The sequence below is a fragment of the Chelonia mydas genome, chromosome 1 (assembly GCF_015237465.2).
Source record: "Chelonia mydas isolate rCheMyd1 chromosome 1, rCheMyd1.pri.v2, whole genome shotgun sequence".
In the NCBI taxonomy this organism is placed as follows: Eukaryota; Metazoa; Chordata; order Testudines; family Cheloniidae; genus Chelonia; species Chelonia mydas.
In genome coordinates, this window is record NC_057849.1 from 324494918 (window position 1) to 324514218 (window position 19301).

Sequence of the window (19301 nt, forward strand, 5' to 3'; positions counted from 1 at the left end):
CTGCAATGTGATTACACAGTGGAACATACTTGTGATTTATGAGCAAAGAATCTAGTTTTCCATTTCGATTTTTACTTATTTTAAGAGTTTATTTTTTGGCTGGTTGTTTGCCTTTTAATCTGCAAAACTAGGTTTCTCTATAAAGCTTGAAGCTAAAATTGGTTGTTCAAGGCAAATGACAAACCTACAAAATAAAAAAAAGGGAAACAATTTTAAACGCTTAAGTGAGACAAAAGAGACTGCTAATGTTACTGAAAATTCTCAGGTTTCAGTTGCTCACCTGGCCATGCAATATCTTTGGAGCACAGAGCATGCAGAATGCTTCCCACACCACTTTCTTTAATATATGTGGGCCCAGTCCTGCAAACATACAGATGACTAGTCCATTTGGAATGAGTGGGACTGCTCATGTGTGTGAGTTTGCAGGATCAGGATCTGTCAAGGAAACATTACCGTGTTTTTGGTGAACTCCTGGGGAGTCAATGGGAGTTCTTCTATAGACTTCAGTGGAGCCAGGATTCCACCCTCTGTTTTTATCAGTATTTCTTTTTGGAAGTTGTTCATAATAAAATTAGAATCAGTGTTTGTTAGTTGGTGGCTTTCAGTCTAAAATGAAAATGAGAAACCATATTTATGGTCTCCAAACACTCAGCTGACAGGGAAAATGACACAGAATCTTTTGAAAAACTATTACTTTGGTTCACAGATTTTTGATTAATTACATTGGTTATCTTCCTAAGAATAAACAAAAATTATACTCTTTTTCTCCAAAAAAACTCGATTTTACAGCTGAATAGAACTGATCAAAGATTTTCCACTGAAACTTTTTTTTTGATGGAAAATGCTTTTTCAATTTAATGGAAATTTTCACCAAAAAATTAAGATTTTGAAAAAAATGAGTTTTTTGACCAAAAACCAAAATCTTTTCAGTTTTAAAAAGATGTTCATTTTTCAGATGCAGAAAACTGAAAAATATTAAGGTTTTGGGTTTTCAGGTTCTTGACCAAAATCAGAAAAAATGTCAATAAAAAGACATTTTGTTTAATTTTCATCTAAATTTTTCATGGCGCGGGGGAAGTATTTCCCACCCAGCTCCTTGTGTAATGAACTTCACTTTAGATTTTGTAGACCTGAGACACTGACTTGTTTCAATTCAGGTCTTTTTTCGCCAGACAATGCTTTCAAGCTTCAGAAATTTCTAATTAAAGGGCAAATCCTGCTCATAGCTTATGTGGCTAGGTACGTCTCCCTACGGAGCAGGGCACCTATGTAGTTCCGCTGCTCTCAAGAGGAGAGAGAGAAGATTCTGGGGTACTATGCAGGCAACGCACACTCCCTGCATAATGCTGAGCTAAATGCGAAGGGGGCTGTCTGTATAAAAGCAGGAAGGGCGAAGAGAAGGTCAGGTATAAGCAGAGTGACTGGCGGAGGGGCAGAACTGCTCCTAAGACTGGAATAGGCTTACTGTCTTTTACCTGCCCTAGGTACATCTGCCCAGAGTCCAGAATGGTCCTTTGAGCTCAGCACTGGGTAAAGGATTTTCTCCTCGATGTATAGGTCAAACAGTGTTATTTTTTATACATTTTCATTTATCTGAATTTAAAGCATGGCTGACTTTGTGTATTACTCTGCTTTGCCCCAGTGTAATCTCTTTCACTCTACCCTTGACATCCTGCCTCCAGTCCAGCTCTGTCCCCATCTAAGAATAGTGATTTAGTGAAAGATAATCGTGCTCCGAACTAAAGAACATTCCAAGAAATGATTTGCCAAAGAAGAGAGAGAGAGAGAGAGAGAGAAAATGTCTATGATTTTCACTGCATAGAAGAAATGTGCCATGAGTGTTGGGTGTTTTAGCAAGTACCAACTTGTCCAAGAATATACTCAGGTCTAAAGATTGCCTGGAAACTATATAATAACAATTCTGTTCCTGAATTAAGGCTATATCCTGCCCTCATTCTGTGCAGAGATCAAGAGTAGAAAATAGTCCTTAGAGCATTTGATTAATTTCTACAAAACAAAGATACATCTGGTAAACAAACAGCACCAAAGATAATTCTTATAAAGGTTTTTATGAGAAAATGCAACTCAGATTGGAACAAGAACCATGGGTCTGATTCTGGGGTACACTGCTCCCTTCATACCACCTTGCTGAGGCAAAGGGACTGTAACATAGGCCTAACTGGCTATACAGGATCAGTATAGTGGGACTCCTCCGTTGAGCCCTCATCATAAGGGATGTGACTGGGGAAAAGAGATTTGTCTGGAGCAGCTCTCGCTATTCCTGGTGCTAGAATGGTCCTTTAGGGCCCTGGGAGCTAGATATAAATTACAAAAGCCTTCACATTTTTCTAACTTACACTGGTCCCAGAATTAGAGAGCAGCAAAGGTGCCCTAAAGCCATCTTGTCCTTGGGTCCTGTGCCAAATGCTGAGACCTGAGAATTAGACCTGAGAATCAGGGCCCATAAGCCCAACACCTGTGGCATTGGAATAGTAATAATAAAATAATAATAATAATAATAACCATCATCACAAACAATTAATAATATGTGCTGCATTGTTACAGATAAGGATACAATCTATTTGATCAATTTACAATAGAATGGCACTTAAAACTCACACTACTACATATGACCAAGTAGTTGTTCCTCCAGGATTTACAGTAATTTATTTGTCGTAGAACAGAATTTTAACTGGGAATTAAGACTAAGGAGAATGTTATCATTGCACTATTAATGTTACACTTCCAAATGGTCAAACATTACAGTCCAGTCTGGCAGAGTGAAGAAAAAAATAAAGAAAAAGTAGGTGCCAGAAAACCGTAATTAAATGTAGAAAATATTCAGTCCCTCTATCACCCTGACGGTTATGCCCAATGAGACTATTCCTTGGATTGTTCTTTTTCTAGGCACTGGCTCTCCCAATTGACCATAAAACACAGCCCTTTATTTGAAAGAATAAAACTAGAGACAATGACTATTTGATACTACAGACTATTCCCTTCCAGACCTATTTCACTGAAGGGTTTTAATTCTATCACGGTTGGCTTAAAATGAATACATTAACATTAACTGCATACATTTAAATATTGATCCAAGCCATGCTTTGTGAAATACAGTGGTATATCATCTAGTTAATACTTTCATGCTGTTTGTACGCTTTGCACTCTTGCTCAAACATGTTAATCACTTTGTCCAAATAACTATGTGGTGTAAAAAATAGATGGTTGCTAATGCTTCCCTATTAAAATTTTAGTGGAGCTAAATGATTGGTAACCTGCTTCCATTACTGACTGGAGTGTTATCTTGTATCCTTTTCAGTTTGTTTATTTCACCACAGTTTCAAGATCCTTTACTTAATCTAAGCATTGAAAGGGAATGTTTCTCTTCATTCTATCACTGTCTATGACAAACTTGTGATACTTTTTGGACATGATCTGGGAACTGCTCAAGTTCATAGGGGTTTGATACAATTACTATTTTAATGAGTTAATTTCTCATCTCAACATCTGACCCTCCTCTTCATCTACTCTTGAAGCGCTTCAATTAATGCTAAATTTCCAGTAGCTACACATTCTTGTTCCAGGGAATTTGATCACTTTGACTCCGCTCTTTACTGTCTCCTGAAGGGTTGCATTTGAAATATTTCTCACTGCACTTCTGAGACTACCTTTCAATTAATTCTTTATAATTAAAAATGTATTGTAATTAACTGTGTAGTATATATGCATATCAGTGCCCTCCACTTGATAGAATCATGACCACTCTACTGTGGGTCATACACCCTATTACCTACAGGAAATTCTCCATTAACTCCAGGGACTAGTGACCTGGGTTTTGGAGTATTGTTTTTTTCCCATCTGCCACCATGAAGTTCCTGTTAGCCATGATGTACAGCAAAACGATAACTATGGAGTCATACCTGGCTGACTGGCTATGGTTTTGTAACAGTATGAATTTTGAGGATCCTACTGAATTTAACAAAAAGGTTGATTTGAGATATATGAAGAATGTTATAAATGCTTAAACATAATATATACTTTGCATGATCACTTTCCATTGTGAAATTATAGGACTTTTCCAGTACTTCTTTAATTTGCATTTATTTTATCAGATTGAAACAGATAAATACATTGGAGGGGCTCAGAAGGGGGGAACTGTCATTAATTTCCTCAGAAAACAGTTTTGGAAAATGGGGGGAAAAAGCAGTTCAAATGGGCCTTTTGGCCACAGGGGAAGGGATCAGTTTAGTCTGCAACCCGCAAACTAGGTAGCAAATATTCTCATGGGGCTTGATTTTTAGAAGTATTGAGAATCCACAACTTCACTTGAACTCCATGGAACCTACAGGTGCTGATCACCTAGGAAAGTGAGACCCTGCCAGGGGCTTCTGGCATACAAGGGCACAATGTTAAGTCACTATCACACTATAGCTCTGGAGGCAGAAGTTGAGCTATGATCACTAATCGTCTGATTCTGCCACCCTTTTCACACTGAGTAGTCCCATTGATTACAGAAATCAGCCCCTCTTTATCTCTCTCCACCGCAAAGCATTCCAGTAGCTTGAGCAATGTCCTATAGGCAGGTTCAGTAAAGCATATGTGAAGAGTCCATTTTTATTGCATGTGTCCTATGCTTTGTATCTAGCATTAATAAATGTTGTCATTACAACTCTATGATGCTATGTTGTATTAATAACAATAGGGCCAGATTCTCAGCTGGAGTGAATTGGTATAACTCTGGATCTATGGTAATTGACATTTGATAAGAATCTGTCCCATAATAGTTAGCTTTTATATTAATAAGAGGTATCCTTGCAGGGTGGCCCTGGGAGGGATAGAGCTCTTTGAATCCTATTAGTTGGGCAGGTAAGTGAGTGTTTGAGACAAAGTTGTTCTCCATGTCCACTGAAGGCAGGACAGGAAGTAACGGGCTTAATCTGCAGCAAGGGAGATTTAGGTTTAAGTTCTGGAATAGGCTTCCAAGGGAGGGTGAGAAATCACCATCATTGGAGGTTTTTAAGAACAGGCTGGCAAACACCTGTCAGGGATGGTCTAGGTATGCTAGGTCCTGCCTCAGTGCAGGGGGCTGGACTTGATGTCTTCTCAAGGTCCTTTCCATCCCTACATTTCTATGACTCTTAACCCCAAGGGACAGAATAACCTTTCTTCCTATGCATACCATGGCAGGGATACTGTTCCCCAGGGAAGCAACTTTCAGTGTCTCTTAGGGCTTGTCTACACTACCGCTTAAGTTGATGTAATTTACGTAGTTTAGGGGTGTGAGAAAACCAGCCCCCTGAGTGACATAAGTTACGTGGACTTAAAGCGATGTCTACACCACGCTATGTCAGCAGGAGACGCTCTCCCGTTGATGTAGCTTCCGCCTCTTGCTGAGGTGGAGTAATTATGTTGATGGGACAGAACTGGTGCATCTTCACCAGACGTGCTACATTGGTGCAGCTCCATTGATGCAGCTGCGCCGAGATAGCGTGGTAGTGAAGACAAGCCCTAGAACTACAGACTCTTCTGCCAGACAAGTGACGAACACATACGGTATTAGGTGTCGGATTTTTTCACTCCATTCAAACTTGAAGAAACAATAAGTGGTAGGTAGGCCTTTACTTACTTATTGTAGATCCAGATTCAGGCCTGTTCAAAGAGCTGATGATAACAAAGCCAAACCCTTCATTCTCTTTCCGGTGGATGACAACGTCACTGGTTTGTAAGCTGTGTGAAGTAAAGCCCTCTGGTTGTGTAGCATTACTACTAGATGCAGCATGATTACTGTTAGCATAAGCAGCATAGTCACTTCTAGGAGAACTGTGGTGTGTAGACACTGAACCTGGGCTTCTGCCATTTTCTGGGCAAGGGTCTCCTAAAATATAAATCATATAAGTATTACAGTTTAACTTGTTCAGTGACTTTATCAGTTACTGTACCTTTGCTAATGGAACATGAATACAACTGACTGTTTATATTACAGAAAGGAAACGTAACAGATGTGAAAGAACTGGAATCTACCTGATTGTGCAAGCATTCAAGGGAAATCAGATAAAGCAAACATAAACACAAACTCCTATTCTGCTCCACAGAGAAGAGAGGAATCTGTTGTAAGAAACAATACAAAGCTGTACAGCAAAGAAAGTTAACAAGAGCTATTCAATTAGCTGATCTGTCATCTAGGGGAAAAATTGGCTGTCTAATCCAATACTAAATTATTTTGTCTTTGGATTAAAAGAATTTAAGCAGGCAGCTAATACAGAATAATTTGGATTAGCTTTATAATTTTCCTCTTATAAACTGATTTGCATAATCAAAGGATGTTTATGGAATGGAGGAGCAATACAATGAAAAATAATCACAACTAATTATTCTGTTGCTGCCTCCATAGTTACAATGCTCATTTAGAAGTTTTAAAGATGCTCTTACATGCAGAGTTAAAATGATCAGAAGGACAAATGAAGTCCATTAACCTTTTAGCTGTGGCTTTATAGTTTGTAAAAGCAGAGAGGACGAGAAATTTTGCACGATTAAGCACCTCCTCATACAAACTTTGCTGGCAGTCAGTAACTGTAAATAATTAAGTGACGCTTGTACATGGAAAAAATGTACTTATATTCATTGCAGACCTTTTGTTTCAGATGAATCATACCTATCACAGTTTAAATACAGTAGTTTCAGATAAATATACAATGGATGTTTTCTGTCCCTAGCAGTAATAGTGGTGCAGTCATACTACAAAATATCTGACAAGCTTCACATTCAGCCCCCCCAGAGGTCCCAAAAGAGTTTACAGGTTAAAAGTTCCAAGACTGAAATCTATTTTCTGAATAAAATAAGCAGGATCCAAGGACAAACTATTATTTTCTCAGGCAGGTAAGTGTGTCCTTTAACAGTCCTTGTGCAACTTTGAAATAGAGTGATTAGGGAGAGTAACAAGGAGGAAAACCAAACAATTATTGTGCCACTACATTAGAATACCAAATCTCCGAGAGTTATTGGACCCCATCTGCAACTAAATGCCATAGTCAAAGACAAGAGAGATCACATTTTCTAGCTGTCATGTTTTAGAAGGTTGACTCTGTATATGTATACTGTGTATGTCAGTTTGGCTGCAACAAAAAGAAAATGATCTTACCGCCCTGCATTATCAGGAGCAGACTGTTATAAATGAATGCCAGAGATTCTCATTAACTACACAAAAAGAATGAAAACGGAAGAAGAGCAAATTTTAGATGGCTATTAGATTTTCTTCTCTTTATTCTGAAACATATTCATCAGAAATTTTTTTTTGCTTGCTCTGCCTGCAAAGAAATGGCAGTTTAATTTCTATTTCCTCTGAAACATCACTTTTTTCTAATGAAGCAGGTTTCAGGAACTCAAGTTTGGTAATTCTTTACCTCAGTTCTTGAGAAAGAGGACATCTAAGATTCTGAGGCAGAGCTGTGCAAAATAAATCAAATCTCAAGCCCATTTGGAAGACATTTTCTAACCCCGGCCTGTGCTAGCAAATGGTTTGGGCTGAGGCTGTCTGCCCAGATCAGAAGCTGGTTAACCTCATTTCTATCCCACCTCCTAGCAAAATCCTTGAAAACATAGATGGAAGCAAGGGTCTGATGGCCTTGAAACTTAGAGGTAAGGGGTTCCCCTTGGAGGCTAATGTTTTTCTAAAACCTGTGAACCAAACTGCTGGGCTCTGTTTGAAACCTGAACCCAGCGAGATTTGCACAGCCCTAGTCTTGACTCTGTAGTTTGAGAGTGTATTGGGACCATCTGAGGATGTCTTTTCTTCCTAAGGCCTTTCCTCTATGCCCAATCTGTTTATTCACCCAATATTGCCTAAGGCTTGTTCTTTTTTCACTCTTTATTTTCCTTTTCTTTTCTTTTTTTTTTGTAGAGGAAGGCAAGCTTTCTAATCACTCCTATGCCTGATTTCCACAACCCCAAAGTCATTCACAGCCAGGACATGAACAGATCAACCCAAGAAAGTACAAACATATGTGTAAATGTCAATTTTTTAAAATACCACATTCAAAATTAACCTTTCCTTTGTTATGTAAGGGCCCACCTTTTTTAAAAAAGAATGATTTCTTTCTATGGTTTTCTTTTGCAAATTCTAGTTTTCTTTATATTTTACCTGCATATTTCTGACTGTTGCTTATATTAAGAATATTTTCACTATGGAAAATTAGGGCATATTCTCCTCTCAGGCAAGCTGGTGTAACACCCTTGACCACAATGAAATTACATTGGTTTAATTTAGATGAGAATCTGATCCATTGCATAGAAAAAGGAATAGAAAAATGACACTAACTTGAAATTGGATATACAGTAAATTAGGTTCTAATTCTGCAAGTTACATGTGGGTAGACTATTATTCCTGCATGTTATAAATGTCAGGATCAGGACCTTAATGTTGTGCATCAATATGAAAATAAAGAATAACAAAACTGCAAGACTAGTAAAAATTGTAGGACAAATGTTTCTGCAAACCTAGTATTTGTTGTACAATTTTTTTAATAGCAATATAAGGAAAGCCCAAGTTCTCCATATTACACATACTCAGAACCAAGAATTTCATTTTAACCCTATCAGCCTTAGGTGAGGATGTTTGCCAGTACCTTTGTACTGATTTTGCATTTTTCAGTTCATGTAAATAATGCTACATTTTTGTTTAAAGATAACATTCAATAAATCACATCAATCTAAAAACTTGTACAGCTTCATAAGCAGTTAAACAATGAGTCACACACTATATTTCAGAGTGTGTCACTATCAAGGCTAAAGAATAATCCAGGATGTTTTACTAGCTTGATTCAATTTCTGTGTCAGGAGTCCTATGTGATTAATAGAAACTCTTAAAAAGTTCCTTACATAATGTAAGGCAACCAACCACCAAAGGATGATAACTACGCTGTCTGTACTAACTCTTGTAATTATTATTCTTATCTACAGTCCAGTTTCCATAGAGGCTGATAAAATCTACTAACCCTTAGGAAACTAACGAATCCCCACGTGTTCAGTATTTTACCTTGGTAACTGGCCATTTTCCTAGGGTTTGGGGAGCTCCTAGGGGGCGTTGAGCCAGGTTGGAGGGAGGATTTCTGGCTGCAGGATTCTAGAGTTAACAGAAGAAAGTCAGTCCCGAGATAGGGAAGATGGACAGTGACCTGACAGCGTGCCAGAGATGGGAAATGGGGAGTATGAACAACAATAAGTGGATTAGGAGCATGAGGTTGCTGGACTGCTGGGGTGGGCAGGAAGGGGAAGGCAAAGGCTACGGAGATGGAGCAGGAAAAGAGAAAGGGCTCCTTGGTGGATGGAGAGGGAGAAGACAGAAGGGGCCGATGACATGTTTACTAATTTCTGATCCCTCATTAAAGTGCCCTAATGATGAGCCTGTTCTAAGGGTTACATTAGATTATTAAACTTCATTCACATAAGCAGAGTTTAACTGAATGAGAACAGATTCACCCATTAAAAACTCTTGTTAAATAGATGCTGCCAGGATATATTTAGAAAAAGTCTCCTCTGTGTTACCAGTAACACCTTAGATGGTCAAGACTGAAAGAATTTAAAATGTCTCATTTGCTTTATGCAGTGTTGTTGTAGCCCTGTACCGTGTCAGTCCCAGGATATTACAAAAACAAAGTGGATGAGGTAATATCTTTTATTGGACTAACTTCTGTTGGTGAGAGAGACAAGCTTTTGAGCTACTCTCTTAGTACCTTTCCCAGACCTGAAGACAAGCTCTGGGTAGCTCAAAAGCTCATCTCTCTTACCAACAGATATTACCTCACCCATCTTGTCTCTCTAATTTTCTTTACACTATTAATCCTGTTTATCTTCTGCACTTTCTGCTTGGAAAGGGAAACCAGACTGCCCTGTTTCTAGTCATTATTTATATAGCACTAAAAGACTTGAGATGGTTTCCTTTGAAGTCAGTGGCAAAACTCCCATTAACTTCAACGGCAGCAGGACTGGGCTCAGAACATGTCAAAGCAACGGAAGGAATTCCTGCCCTAAAGAGCTTACAATCTGCAAGCCTTTTCCTGCTTGCTTTACTCACACCAATGACTTCAATAAGACCACTCAGATAAGTAATACGAGCACCTTTGGTCCTAACATGGCACAAGTAGGGACAATACAGGAGAACATAGTATGGAACAAACACAGAGTCACTCATGATCTTTACAGCAGGATTGTCACTCTTACTTCCTGGTTCTCTAGGAAACAGGCACAACGTTGCAATGTTTGTCTCACAAACACTGCCAGGGAATGTTGAAGGACAAAGGTTTTTCAAGACTTAATTCTTTAAATAATAAAAAAAATGATTATAAAGTTAGTTTTTGTTAAAACTTTTTCTTTTTTAAAAAAGCATTACCTAAATTACTGCCCCCTTTATTGACAGCTCTTGGTTAGTTTTTCTGTATTTCCCTTTTTATTAACATACCTATAGATAGCACCTTTCTTCTCACAGTAAGATTCACTTGCCCATTTCGGGCTGCATTATGCATGAGATCAATCACGTATCGGTGGGTTTTGCCAGCCACTGGGATCCCATCTACATACACCAACTCATCACCAGGATGTAGACGACCATCTCTGTCTGCAGAGCCCATTGCAATTACTGCTCCAATCAGAATCTAGATAGTGAAACAAATGGGAACATTAAATACATTCAGGGTGTTGCTGGTGGTTCACTGGGTAACATTTTTTCCCTTTCAGTTAAAATTTAATTAATGCTCCCAAAAGGCATTGGGTGGCACTGTGCTACTGCTCTTTAAATGAGAACAAAACCCTGATCACTCAGGATCATTTAAAGATGCCATTCTGTTTTCCACAAGAGATGGAGTGATAAACCTGAGAATTCTATCATTACTGCAACATTGGATAGCTACACTTTAAGTCTTTAAATCAAGATTGTATGTCTAAGGGCTTGTCTATATGCTTACGGCTATATCGGCATTGCTGTGATCGATGCAGCAGTGTTGATTTAGCAGGTCTGGTGATGACCTGCTAAGTCAATGGCAGAGCGCTCTCCTGTCGACTCCTGTACTCCGCCTCCCCGAGAAGAGTAAGGGAAGTCAGCGGGAGAGCATCTCCTGTCAACACGGTACAGTGTAGACACTGCAGTAAGTGGATCTAGCTATGTCTACTTCAGTTACGTTATTCACATAACTGAAGTAGTGTAACTTAGATCGATTTACCACGGTAGCTAAGAGAGCTACTCTAGTTTGACAACACGCTATTGGGTTTGATGCAGGAATTACTGGGTGAAGTTCTATGGTCTGTGTTATGCAGGAAGTCAGACTAGATGAACATAATGGTTGTGTTTGGCCATCAAATCTGTGAATCTATATTTTGTCCACCTATGTTCCCTGACTGCTGTGTTCTATAAAATAGTTTGATATATTTAATCTCAAAGGTGTTTACCTGAATTTCAGTAGTGAGTTGAATTGATCCCTAGTTAGCAAACTACTTTGGGATCCTTTGGTAAGAAAGTTGCTGTATCAGGCATTTCTGCTGATAAAAAACAGTTAAGGAGTAACTGACTGGCAAAAAGAGAAGAAGAGGAGAAATGTCAACTTTTTCTGTGCAGATGGAGTTTTTAAATGGAGGACATGCTCAAATGTACATTTAAAATCAACTTGTTTTAGACAGATAAACTCAGTAAAAAGGAACATTCAAAGATTTCTAATGAATTTTTCCAGACATATATTTTTTCCCATGATATATTCAGGATAAAAATCAAGGTTAAATCAAACAAAACCTGAATTCCCTGAAAAGATTTGTATGTTTAAATTATTCACAAAGTTATTTCCTGATTTTTCTTTCTTTTGTTTAGGTTTTTGGTAAACAAAGAATGATGGCTTCAGATGGAAAAGTAGCGATGTGGGGTATCTGCTTAAGAGTTAACACAGCCTGAGACTGTGTTAACTCTTGATCAGTGCCCTCTTTAGGTAACAAGGGAGAGAAGCCAGCAAGGGAACTTGTAAACATGAGGAACAGCTGCAAGGGCCAGAAGGTGGTGCAGAGGCATAGGATGAGTGTTTCTATATGGGTGGTCTTGGCTTCTGATGGATACACAGAGGTCTGCAGGGCCTGGCAGCAAACCTCCGCAAACCTAATGGAAGAGCTTTCAGAGAAAACTTCATGTGGGGAACTTTGCAGAATTTTCCTCTCTCTCTCTGGCCCTCCCCTGGGGCAATCTTTTGCTTCCAAAATGTACAGGGGATGGGGGAAAGCCACAGCATTCTCCTTCTTCCTGATGTTCTTAGATACCCGTTAAGTAGTGCCAAGCAGAGTTACCAGAGATTTTCTTTTGAAATACTCCATTCTGTGCTTCAAAAGGCTGAAAGAATATACCTCAAAGTTTGGATACTACTTTGTACAAAACCCAGCTATAAAATATACATTTATGCTCCTTTACTGTATATAAATATACATTTATGATCCTTTATGCTCCTTTACAACAAAAAGCAACTCCAGGCTGCACTGAGATAGATTCCCACAAAGTATTCTCAAAACATTTTGATTTTGTGCCTCTACCAAGTAAGGATTTGTAGCTAGTTATCTAAAACAGAAATGTCTACGAACTCACTGTAGCTTGGCAGCTTTTTATGGGGGAAAACTTGCTCCTTGGTTTGTATACTGAATATATTTCATTCGCTTTAAATCTGATTCTAAGCAGATAAAGCACCGCACAGTATCTTGACGGCAGCTGCACAGTAAGCAGAGGTCTTCACTGAGCTGTCCACAACGACACCACCATTCGTTTATAATTAGAAGTACTGAAAATGATTTCTTCCAGTGTACATTACTTGCTGTTGTCAATGTGGTATTTCATCTGCCATTGCAATGGCCACCCACCTAGCTTTTTAAAGTTCCTCTCATGCTCCTAACAGTCTTTCCTAGTCTTGACTATGCTAAATAATGTTGTCTCCTCTGAAAATTTTGCTACTCTTTGTTCACTCCCTTTCAGATAATTAATACATTTAAGCGCCAATCCTACAATTCACTGTGCCCATCTAATTCACCACTCAGTGTACAGTCCTCTGCCATGAATGATCCACAGAAGGATACGATTCTTTTACTGGCCACAGCTACAGGGGGAAGGGGGAAAGAGAGGTGTCTTTAGTTCAAGCTGTAGCAACTCAGGCTTTTAGCTCTAGAAATCCCTAGTTCAGTCCACGGGGCTCTGCACAGGCACGCTGCTTCCCCTACGTGCAGTGAATGCTGGGACTGGGTTGTTTAAAAAAGGTCACATTCTGACATAATGGGAGCCATATGCAATAACATGGATCCTAGTTTAGAACCTGGAGATGACCCACTGTTAACTTTTTGCTATGTTGAAAATCAATAATTTATTCCTACTCTTTGTTTTATGTGTTTTATCTAGTGTCTCTCACCTCACGACTACTTAATTTCCTTAATAGTTATAAACTCTGCAAACAGAAAACAAACTGAAAAATATCAAGCATTTAATAACATTTGTGTCATCCTTTCAGAATGAGACTGACTGGAATGTCTGTGTGGGCAGTCTGACAAAATTATCAGAGATAAGGGATGGATCGCAGAGAAAACCATTAATTTCAGCTATTGCTTGATGGTAATAAAATTTACTTTAAAAAATCTCCCAAATGTTGACCTGTTGAGATTAACAGTATTTGTGAGAGAGTGTTTTGGCCTAGTGGTCTGACAATGAAATTAGGAGCCAGCAACTCATAACTGTTAACCCCTGCTTTGACACTAAGTCCCACTGTGATTTTTTTTGGCACATCATTTCGTTTCTCTCTCATTTTCCCCATCTGTAAATGGCTACTTCATAGGTTCTTTGTACAGTTTAATTAAATAATATATGTAAAGTGAAGAGGAAGAGGAAAAGTGCTTAGTATTATCCACTTCACTAATGGGTTCATGAAGTTGAGTTCAAGTTGCATGAATGCATCCAAAATATTTTCCCTGTCTGGAATAGTACTAAATATCTTAGTGCCTTCAGCAGGGTTCTGAATGCGGTGGTCAATTTCAGAATATCTGGCCACATTCATTGATGGTTCACCAGAGTAAGTTAGGCACAATTTGGGGTATGTGTCTCTGGAGTGTGTAACTGTTATAGTTCATTGTCAGTACAAGCATATCTTAAGCTCCTCGCTAGTCACTGGCAGATGTGGTAGATGCATATAGGGGTATGGTCTTGGATACTGACATTTGGGAGTTGACTGGAGTTGATACTGATTGGAATTGGCATAGCCACACCTAGTGTTATCTAGCAGAGGTGTCTAAATGTAACTCCTCCTCTCTACTTTAAAGGGTCTTTGTGCTCATGAGCAAGCAAAGTGGAGTACTCCAATCCTATCTGTCAAATGTATTATATACCCTGAAGCAAACTCTGTTATGGTCCTACTAAACTGTTTGTATCATCACTTTTTAAAACTTTATGTGGAATTTGCTTTTTACAGAAACTTATTCCCTTATGCTGACAAATCCAATACTCCCTTTTAAAAACAAAGCCACAAAGACAAAAGGTAATTAAAGCTTCTTTTTGTTCTATGTTACCTGAGCGCACAGCAGGAAAGCTGAAAAAAAAAACATTTCAAAGCATCTCACTGCTTGCTTCATGGGACGTGAGGGGGTTTGCAGGACAAACATAAGCTGTGCCTCTCCTTGTTTAGAGGTGAGAGGCATGGGTGGGTACAGCTGAGCTGTGAATGGGGGAGAAGGGAACAGCAAAGGAGAGAAAAATTAGATCTGAAATATGTTTTATTATGAATGCACATTATGCAGAAACAGAGTGTCTTCTTCACAAATGCTGAGTTTGTATGATGAAAAAAGAAGACAAACATCCTAGACAGCATGGATTTTGAGTGTTGTTTGAGTGACGACACTTTCTCTAGGTAATAGATAAAAATTTTAAAAGCTCCTAAGCCTTGTTTTCAAAAATGACTTTGGCATTGAGAAGACTAAGTCCCAATGACTTTCAATGAGACTTAGGCTCCTAAATTGCTTTTGAAAATGGAATCTAGGCTTCCAATTCACTAGGATGCTTTTTGAAAATTTCTCCCCAATGTATTTATGCTAAAATATGCTCTTTGTGTTTGTCAGTATATGGTGTCTTGCTTTTAGAACATGAGGCATATATTTCAGTATACAGAAGGCACCCTTAAAATGTCAATATTTCTCACATTTATCAATATTTCATTTCTTCACACAAAGCGCAGTCACCCTGTGAAACTTGTTGCCAGGGGATGTTGTGAAGGCCCAAACTATAACTGGGTTCAGAAAAGAATTAGATAACTTCCTGGAGGATAGGTCCATCAATGGCTATTAGCCAAGATGGTCAGGGATACAACCCCATTCTCTGGATGTGCCTAAGCCTCTGACTGACAGAAGCTGGAACTGGACGACAGGGGATGGATCTCTCAGTAACTGCCCTATTCTGTTCATTCCCTCTGAAGTATTTGGCAGCAGGCACTACTGGAACACAGGATAATGGGCTGGATGGATCATTGGTCTGACCCAGTATGGCCATTGTTATGTTCTTATCAATACTTGCCCCATAGTGGTAAATGCAATAACACACTTATTTCTTATTTGAAATATAGTAAATAATTTTGGTTTCTCAGATACCACCGTCGGACAAGTGTTAACATTTTAATGGCTATCATTTTATTTTGTACAGATTTGAATAAATGGCATGTAAATCTATCAAACTATAGTTAGGTTTTTCTAAGAAAGATGTCACTGTTGTATATAAGCAACATAGAATAAATAGTTGGTTATGGTATATCGTTTTATCAGTGTTGGTTTGGGATGGCTACATCAGTCCTAGTGGCAAGGCTATGACTGAGTCATGCAGGTCACTCCAAATAAGTTCCATTAAAAATAAATCATATGCTCCACCACATAATCATATATTGAATATATGCCACATATTTTACAAAAAAGGATATTAAAAGGTTTTAGAGAATTTTTAAAATTGTATGTGTGTTCTATTTTCAGTATTGAGTGCAGGGGACTAGACCAGTAGACCTCTTGAGGTCCCTTCCAGTCCTATAATTCTTCCACCTGTAAAGCCAATGAGTCCAATAATTATGTCATTATTTAAGGTTTCGAGGCCTTGCAAGGCTAGAAGCATATGCTGGATGCCCCTTTGGAAAGGTGGGGACGTCCCCTTCCTAGTGGCATAAATCTCCCATTTCCATGCCTGATGCATCACAAGTTATTGTTTCTTAAACCTGTCAGTGGTGCAGAATGAAATGGCCTGGGCTGTAGACCAGGTTACATTTGGGGGAAATTTCATATTGGGGTAGAAAAAAGGAAACTGTTCTCTAGAAAAGGCATCTATTTGCAGCTGCTCAGAAATTTTGAATTTAGAAAAAATCAAGGTGGAAGTGGATTAGTGCACAGAGAGCAAGTGAAGTGGTCAAAGGAATGAGATAAAGGCATTTATCATGTAGGCAGCAATTCTATGTCAATGATACATATTTTAATATACTCTTCAGTGTTTTTTCAGTATATGACATGCTGTGATGTTTTCTAGTAAATAATTAATGCACTTAATTTAACGTGGATTTATTTTTATAGACTTTAAGGCCAGAAAGGACCACTGTGATCATCCAGTCTGCCCTTTTTTATATCCCAGGCCACAGAACTTCACCCATGTGCTCCTGTAAAAGACCCATAACCTCTGGCTGCGTTACTGAAGTCCTCAAATCATGATTTAAATATGAAGTCATGACTCAATTAAGTAAATGGTAAAACTCCCACTGGCTTTAGTGTCCAGATTTCACCAGTAGCCCATGTGTTCCTAAAGATGAATAAGGTCATTAATAGTACTCCCTAATCCCACACATTCCATATGTGTACAGTTTGTATCTACATTGACTTACTATAGTACAGCATGGTATTCATTCACACATGCTCATACAAAATTTGAATGCAAATCTACTGGTTAAACTCAATACTTGATCTTTCAGGGAAGCCAATAGTTCTCTGTAAGTCAATAATTAAAAAGGCCAAATAGCAGTCAGTTCTCTAAAAAAGGTTGCAGAGTGCACTCTTCCTAACTTAATACAAAGTGATTCACAATGACATATTTTAAGTGGAGATGCTGACAATTTGAGAGACCTGTCTTTTTCAATGGATGAACAGGAAAAAGTCTTTTTACTTGGCGTTCTAAAATTCCATTCCTTTATGACCACTGTATGAAGTGATATTTTTCTGACACTTACAAAGTTACTGAAACTATAAAATAGAAAGTCATGAAGAAACTACTTACAGGCTGTCCAGGTTCATCTCCTCCAAGGATTCTGAAGCCAAATCCAGACTCCATCCTCCGAAGATGAACATCCAGCTCCTTGTAATCTGGACCTGGTTTAAAAGGAGATCTCATTGAGTAATGTATTTTCATTTTTCCTTGAGAAACTGAATATCCCAGTGGTTAGTTCATTGGAAATGATTAATGATGGTCCTGTTAGAGCATATGGAAACTGTATTGAAAACAGTGTGTTGTACACAGACAAACAGACACAGATACTTAAATATGAAGATATCTCTAAAGATGATGGTGTGCAGTAAAGTATACTCAATCCAAACTAGAAAGTGGGTAGTATGAGGCAAATTCATAATGTCCTGCCTTCTTCCAATGACTGCCTTTGTATTATATTTTGTTGCTCCACCATCAGCAACGGTATTTACTTTGTAACTTTAGTTTAGTTCTTCAAAACTTTAAAAGAGTAATTTGATATGGGAGATGGAGATACTTGAAAAATGATCAGATCTAATTACAGGTCAGTGGAACTAAATAACCATTAACGAAAAGACCATTTTAGTCCACACAGGTATAAACAGTGTGCCAGCTTATGTAGTGTAGCTTTACAGTATTTCAGTCTGAGATAATACACTTGATGAAGAATTTTGGTGCTAGTTGGCATTCGAAGCCTCTAAAATGAAGGGTTTGAAATGGACAGATAACACATTAAACTGAACAACTTTCTACTCAATTAACATTTCAGGAGCTTTATAAATCATTAAAATTCCTTTTTTTCAGATCATTGTAACTTGATTGTAAAAGTATGTTCTGTGCTGAAACTCATCATACAACCTTTCAGCTCAGGAACGCTGTGTATTTTTAAAATGAAATTACTGGAAAATCTATTCAGTTCATTTAAAAGCTACTATCGTATAAAAAGTAATATTTAAAATTTTAGGCTTTTATGCACTCATCACAAAAAGAGAGAGGAAATGAATTTTTAAAGAAAATACAGTGAACCAGTGAGCATTCAAGAGACTGACAAGAACTGGCTGCTTAATAAAGATGGGCTTTTAATAATGGCAGGCCAGTATTTTACTCAGTACATTTGGGCTTACTTTGGGATGGTCTCCGAAGATAGGACAGTGAATAATTAGGGTGGTCTCTTACAGATTTCATTATAATCCATAACTTAGGATAATGTTTTTCAAGATTTTCAACCCCATCACACCATCCAGCCCAAAACTAAAACCACAAGGGTTTAAAAAACCCAAGAAGACGCAGCCCAGTGGGTGGATGATCAAAGGTGGCTGATCTGTGGGGCCCTAATTATTACAGCACCCCATCCTGGGCTAGCTATGGACTGCAGCTCAGCCTAGCATCTTCATAGCATCACATGCTATGGGCTTTCCACCTCCAGCCCCACCATTGGCAGACTCTCTGCGCTGGAGCTTGGGGGTGGGGAGAAGCATAAAACTACACATTGTGGTTCTGCACTATGCTTGCGCTGACAGAATTCGCCACAGCCCACTATGGCATATTAATGACCCCTCTATGCTGCTGGAGTGGTGTTCAGGGGATTTAGCATGCAACAGAATCTATCCCAAGGTATTTTAACATGAAGAACTGATACAAAAGAGAAGGTGTATTGACATTACGTGGAGTCAATGAGCGGCCATTGCTATTAGGTCTTCTTGTATTGGGTCAGGTCCAAAATCCCTTGAAGTCAATGAGAATCTTTCTATTGACTTCAGCATGCTTTGGATCAGGCCCTAGGTGTCAATCCTATGATATGAGCCACACTCAGGGATCACTGCACTTGTGAGAATCCCCACAATTGGCAGGATGAGGACTTAAGAAATCAGGCCTTGACACCATACGCTGCAATAGTTGCTGAAGCGCTTTTATGGTCAATCATGTCAATGATTTGTGTGAAAGTAACAAAGTTCTTATATACAAATTAGGGCTGTCGATTAGTCATGGTTAACTCATGTGATTAACTCCAAAAAATTGTGATTAAAAAATGTAATTGCGATTAATCGCAGTT

General features: G+C 38.6%; 1 protein-coding gene across 30 annotated transcripts in view; it reads right to left on the reverse strand.

Moving 5' to 3' along the window:
- The window catches only part of MAGI2 (membrane associated guanylate kinase, WW and PDZ domain containing 2), a 1127025-nt gene that overhangs the window by 78861 nt on the left and 1028863 nt on the right, over positions 1 to 19301 (reverse strand). For 17 of the 30 annotated variants that reach the window (XM_037889230.2, XM_043552300.1, XM_043552293.1 and 14 more), the window contains 3 exons: positions 17282 to 17373; positions 10454 to 10646; positions 5627 to 5875 (listed from right to left, as the gene is read on the reverse strand). In XM_037889230.2, the coding sequence (XP_037745158.1) occupies positions 5627 to 5875; positions 10454 to 10646; positions 17282 to 17373 (534 nt within the window). Of the gene's footprint in view, positions 1 to 5626; positions 5876 to 9031; positions 9119 to 10453; positions 10647 to 17281; positions 17374 to 19301 lie in introns of all 30 variants that reach the window. The other 13 variants (XM_043552267.1, XM_043552288.1, XM_043552262.1 and 10 more) reach the window with 1 other exon arrangement.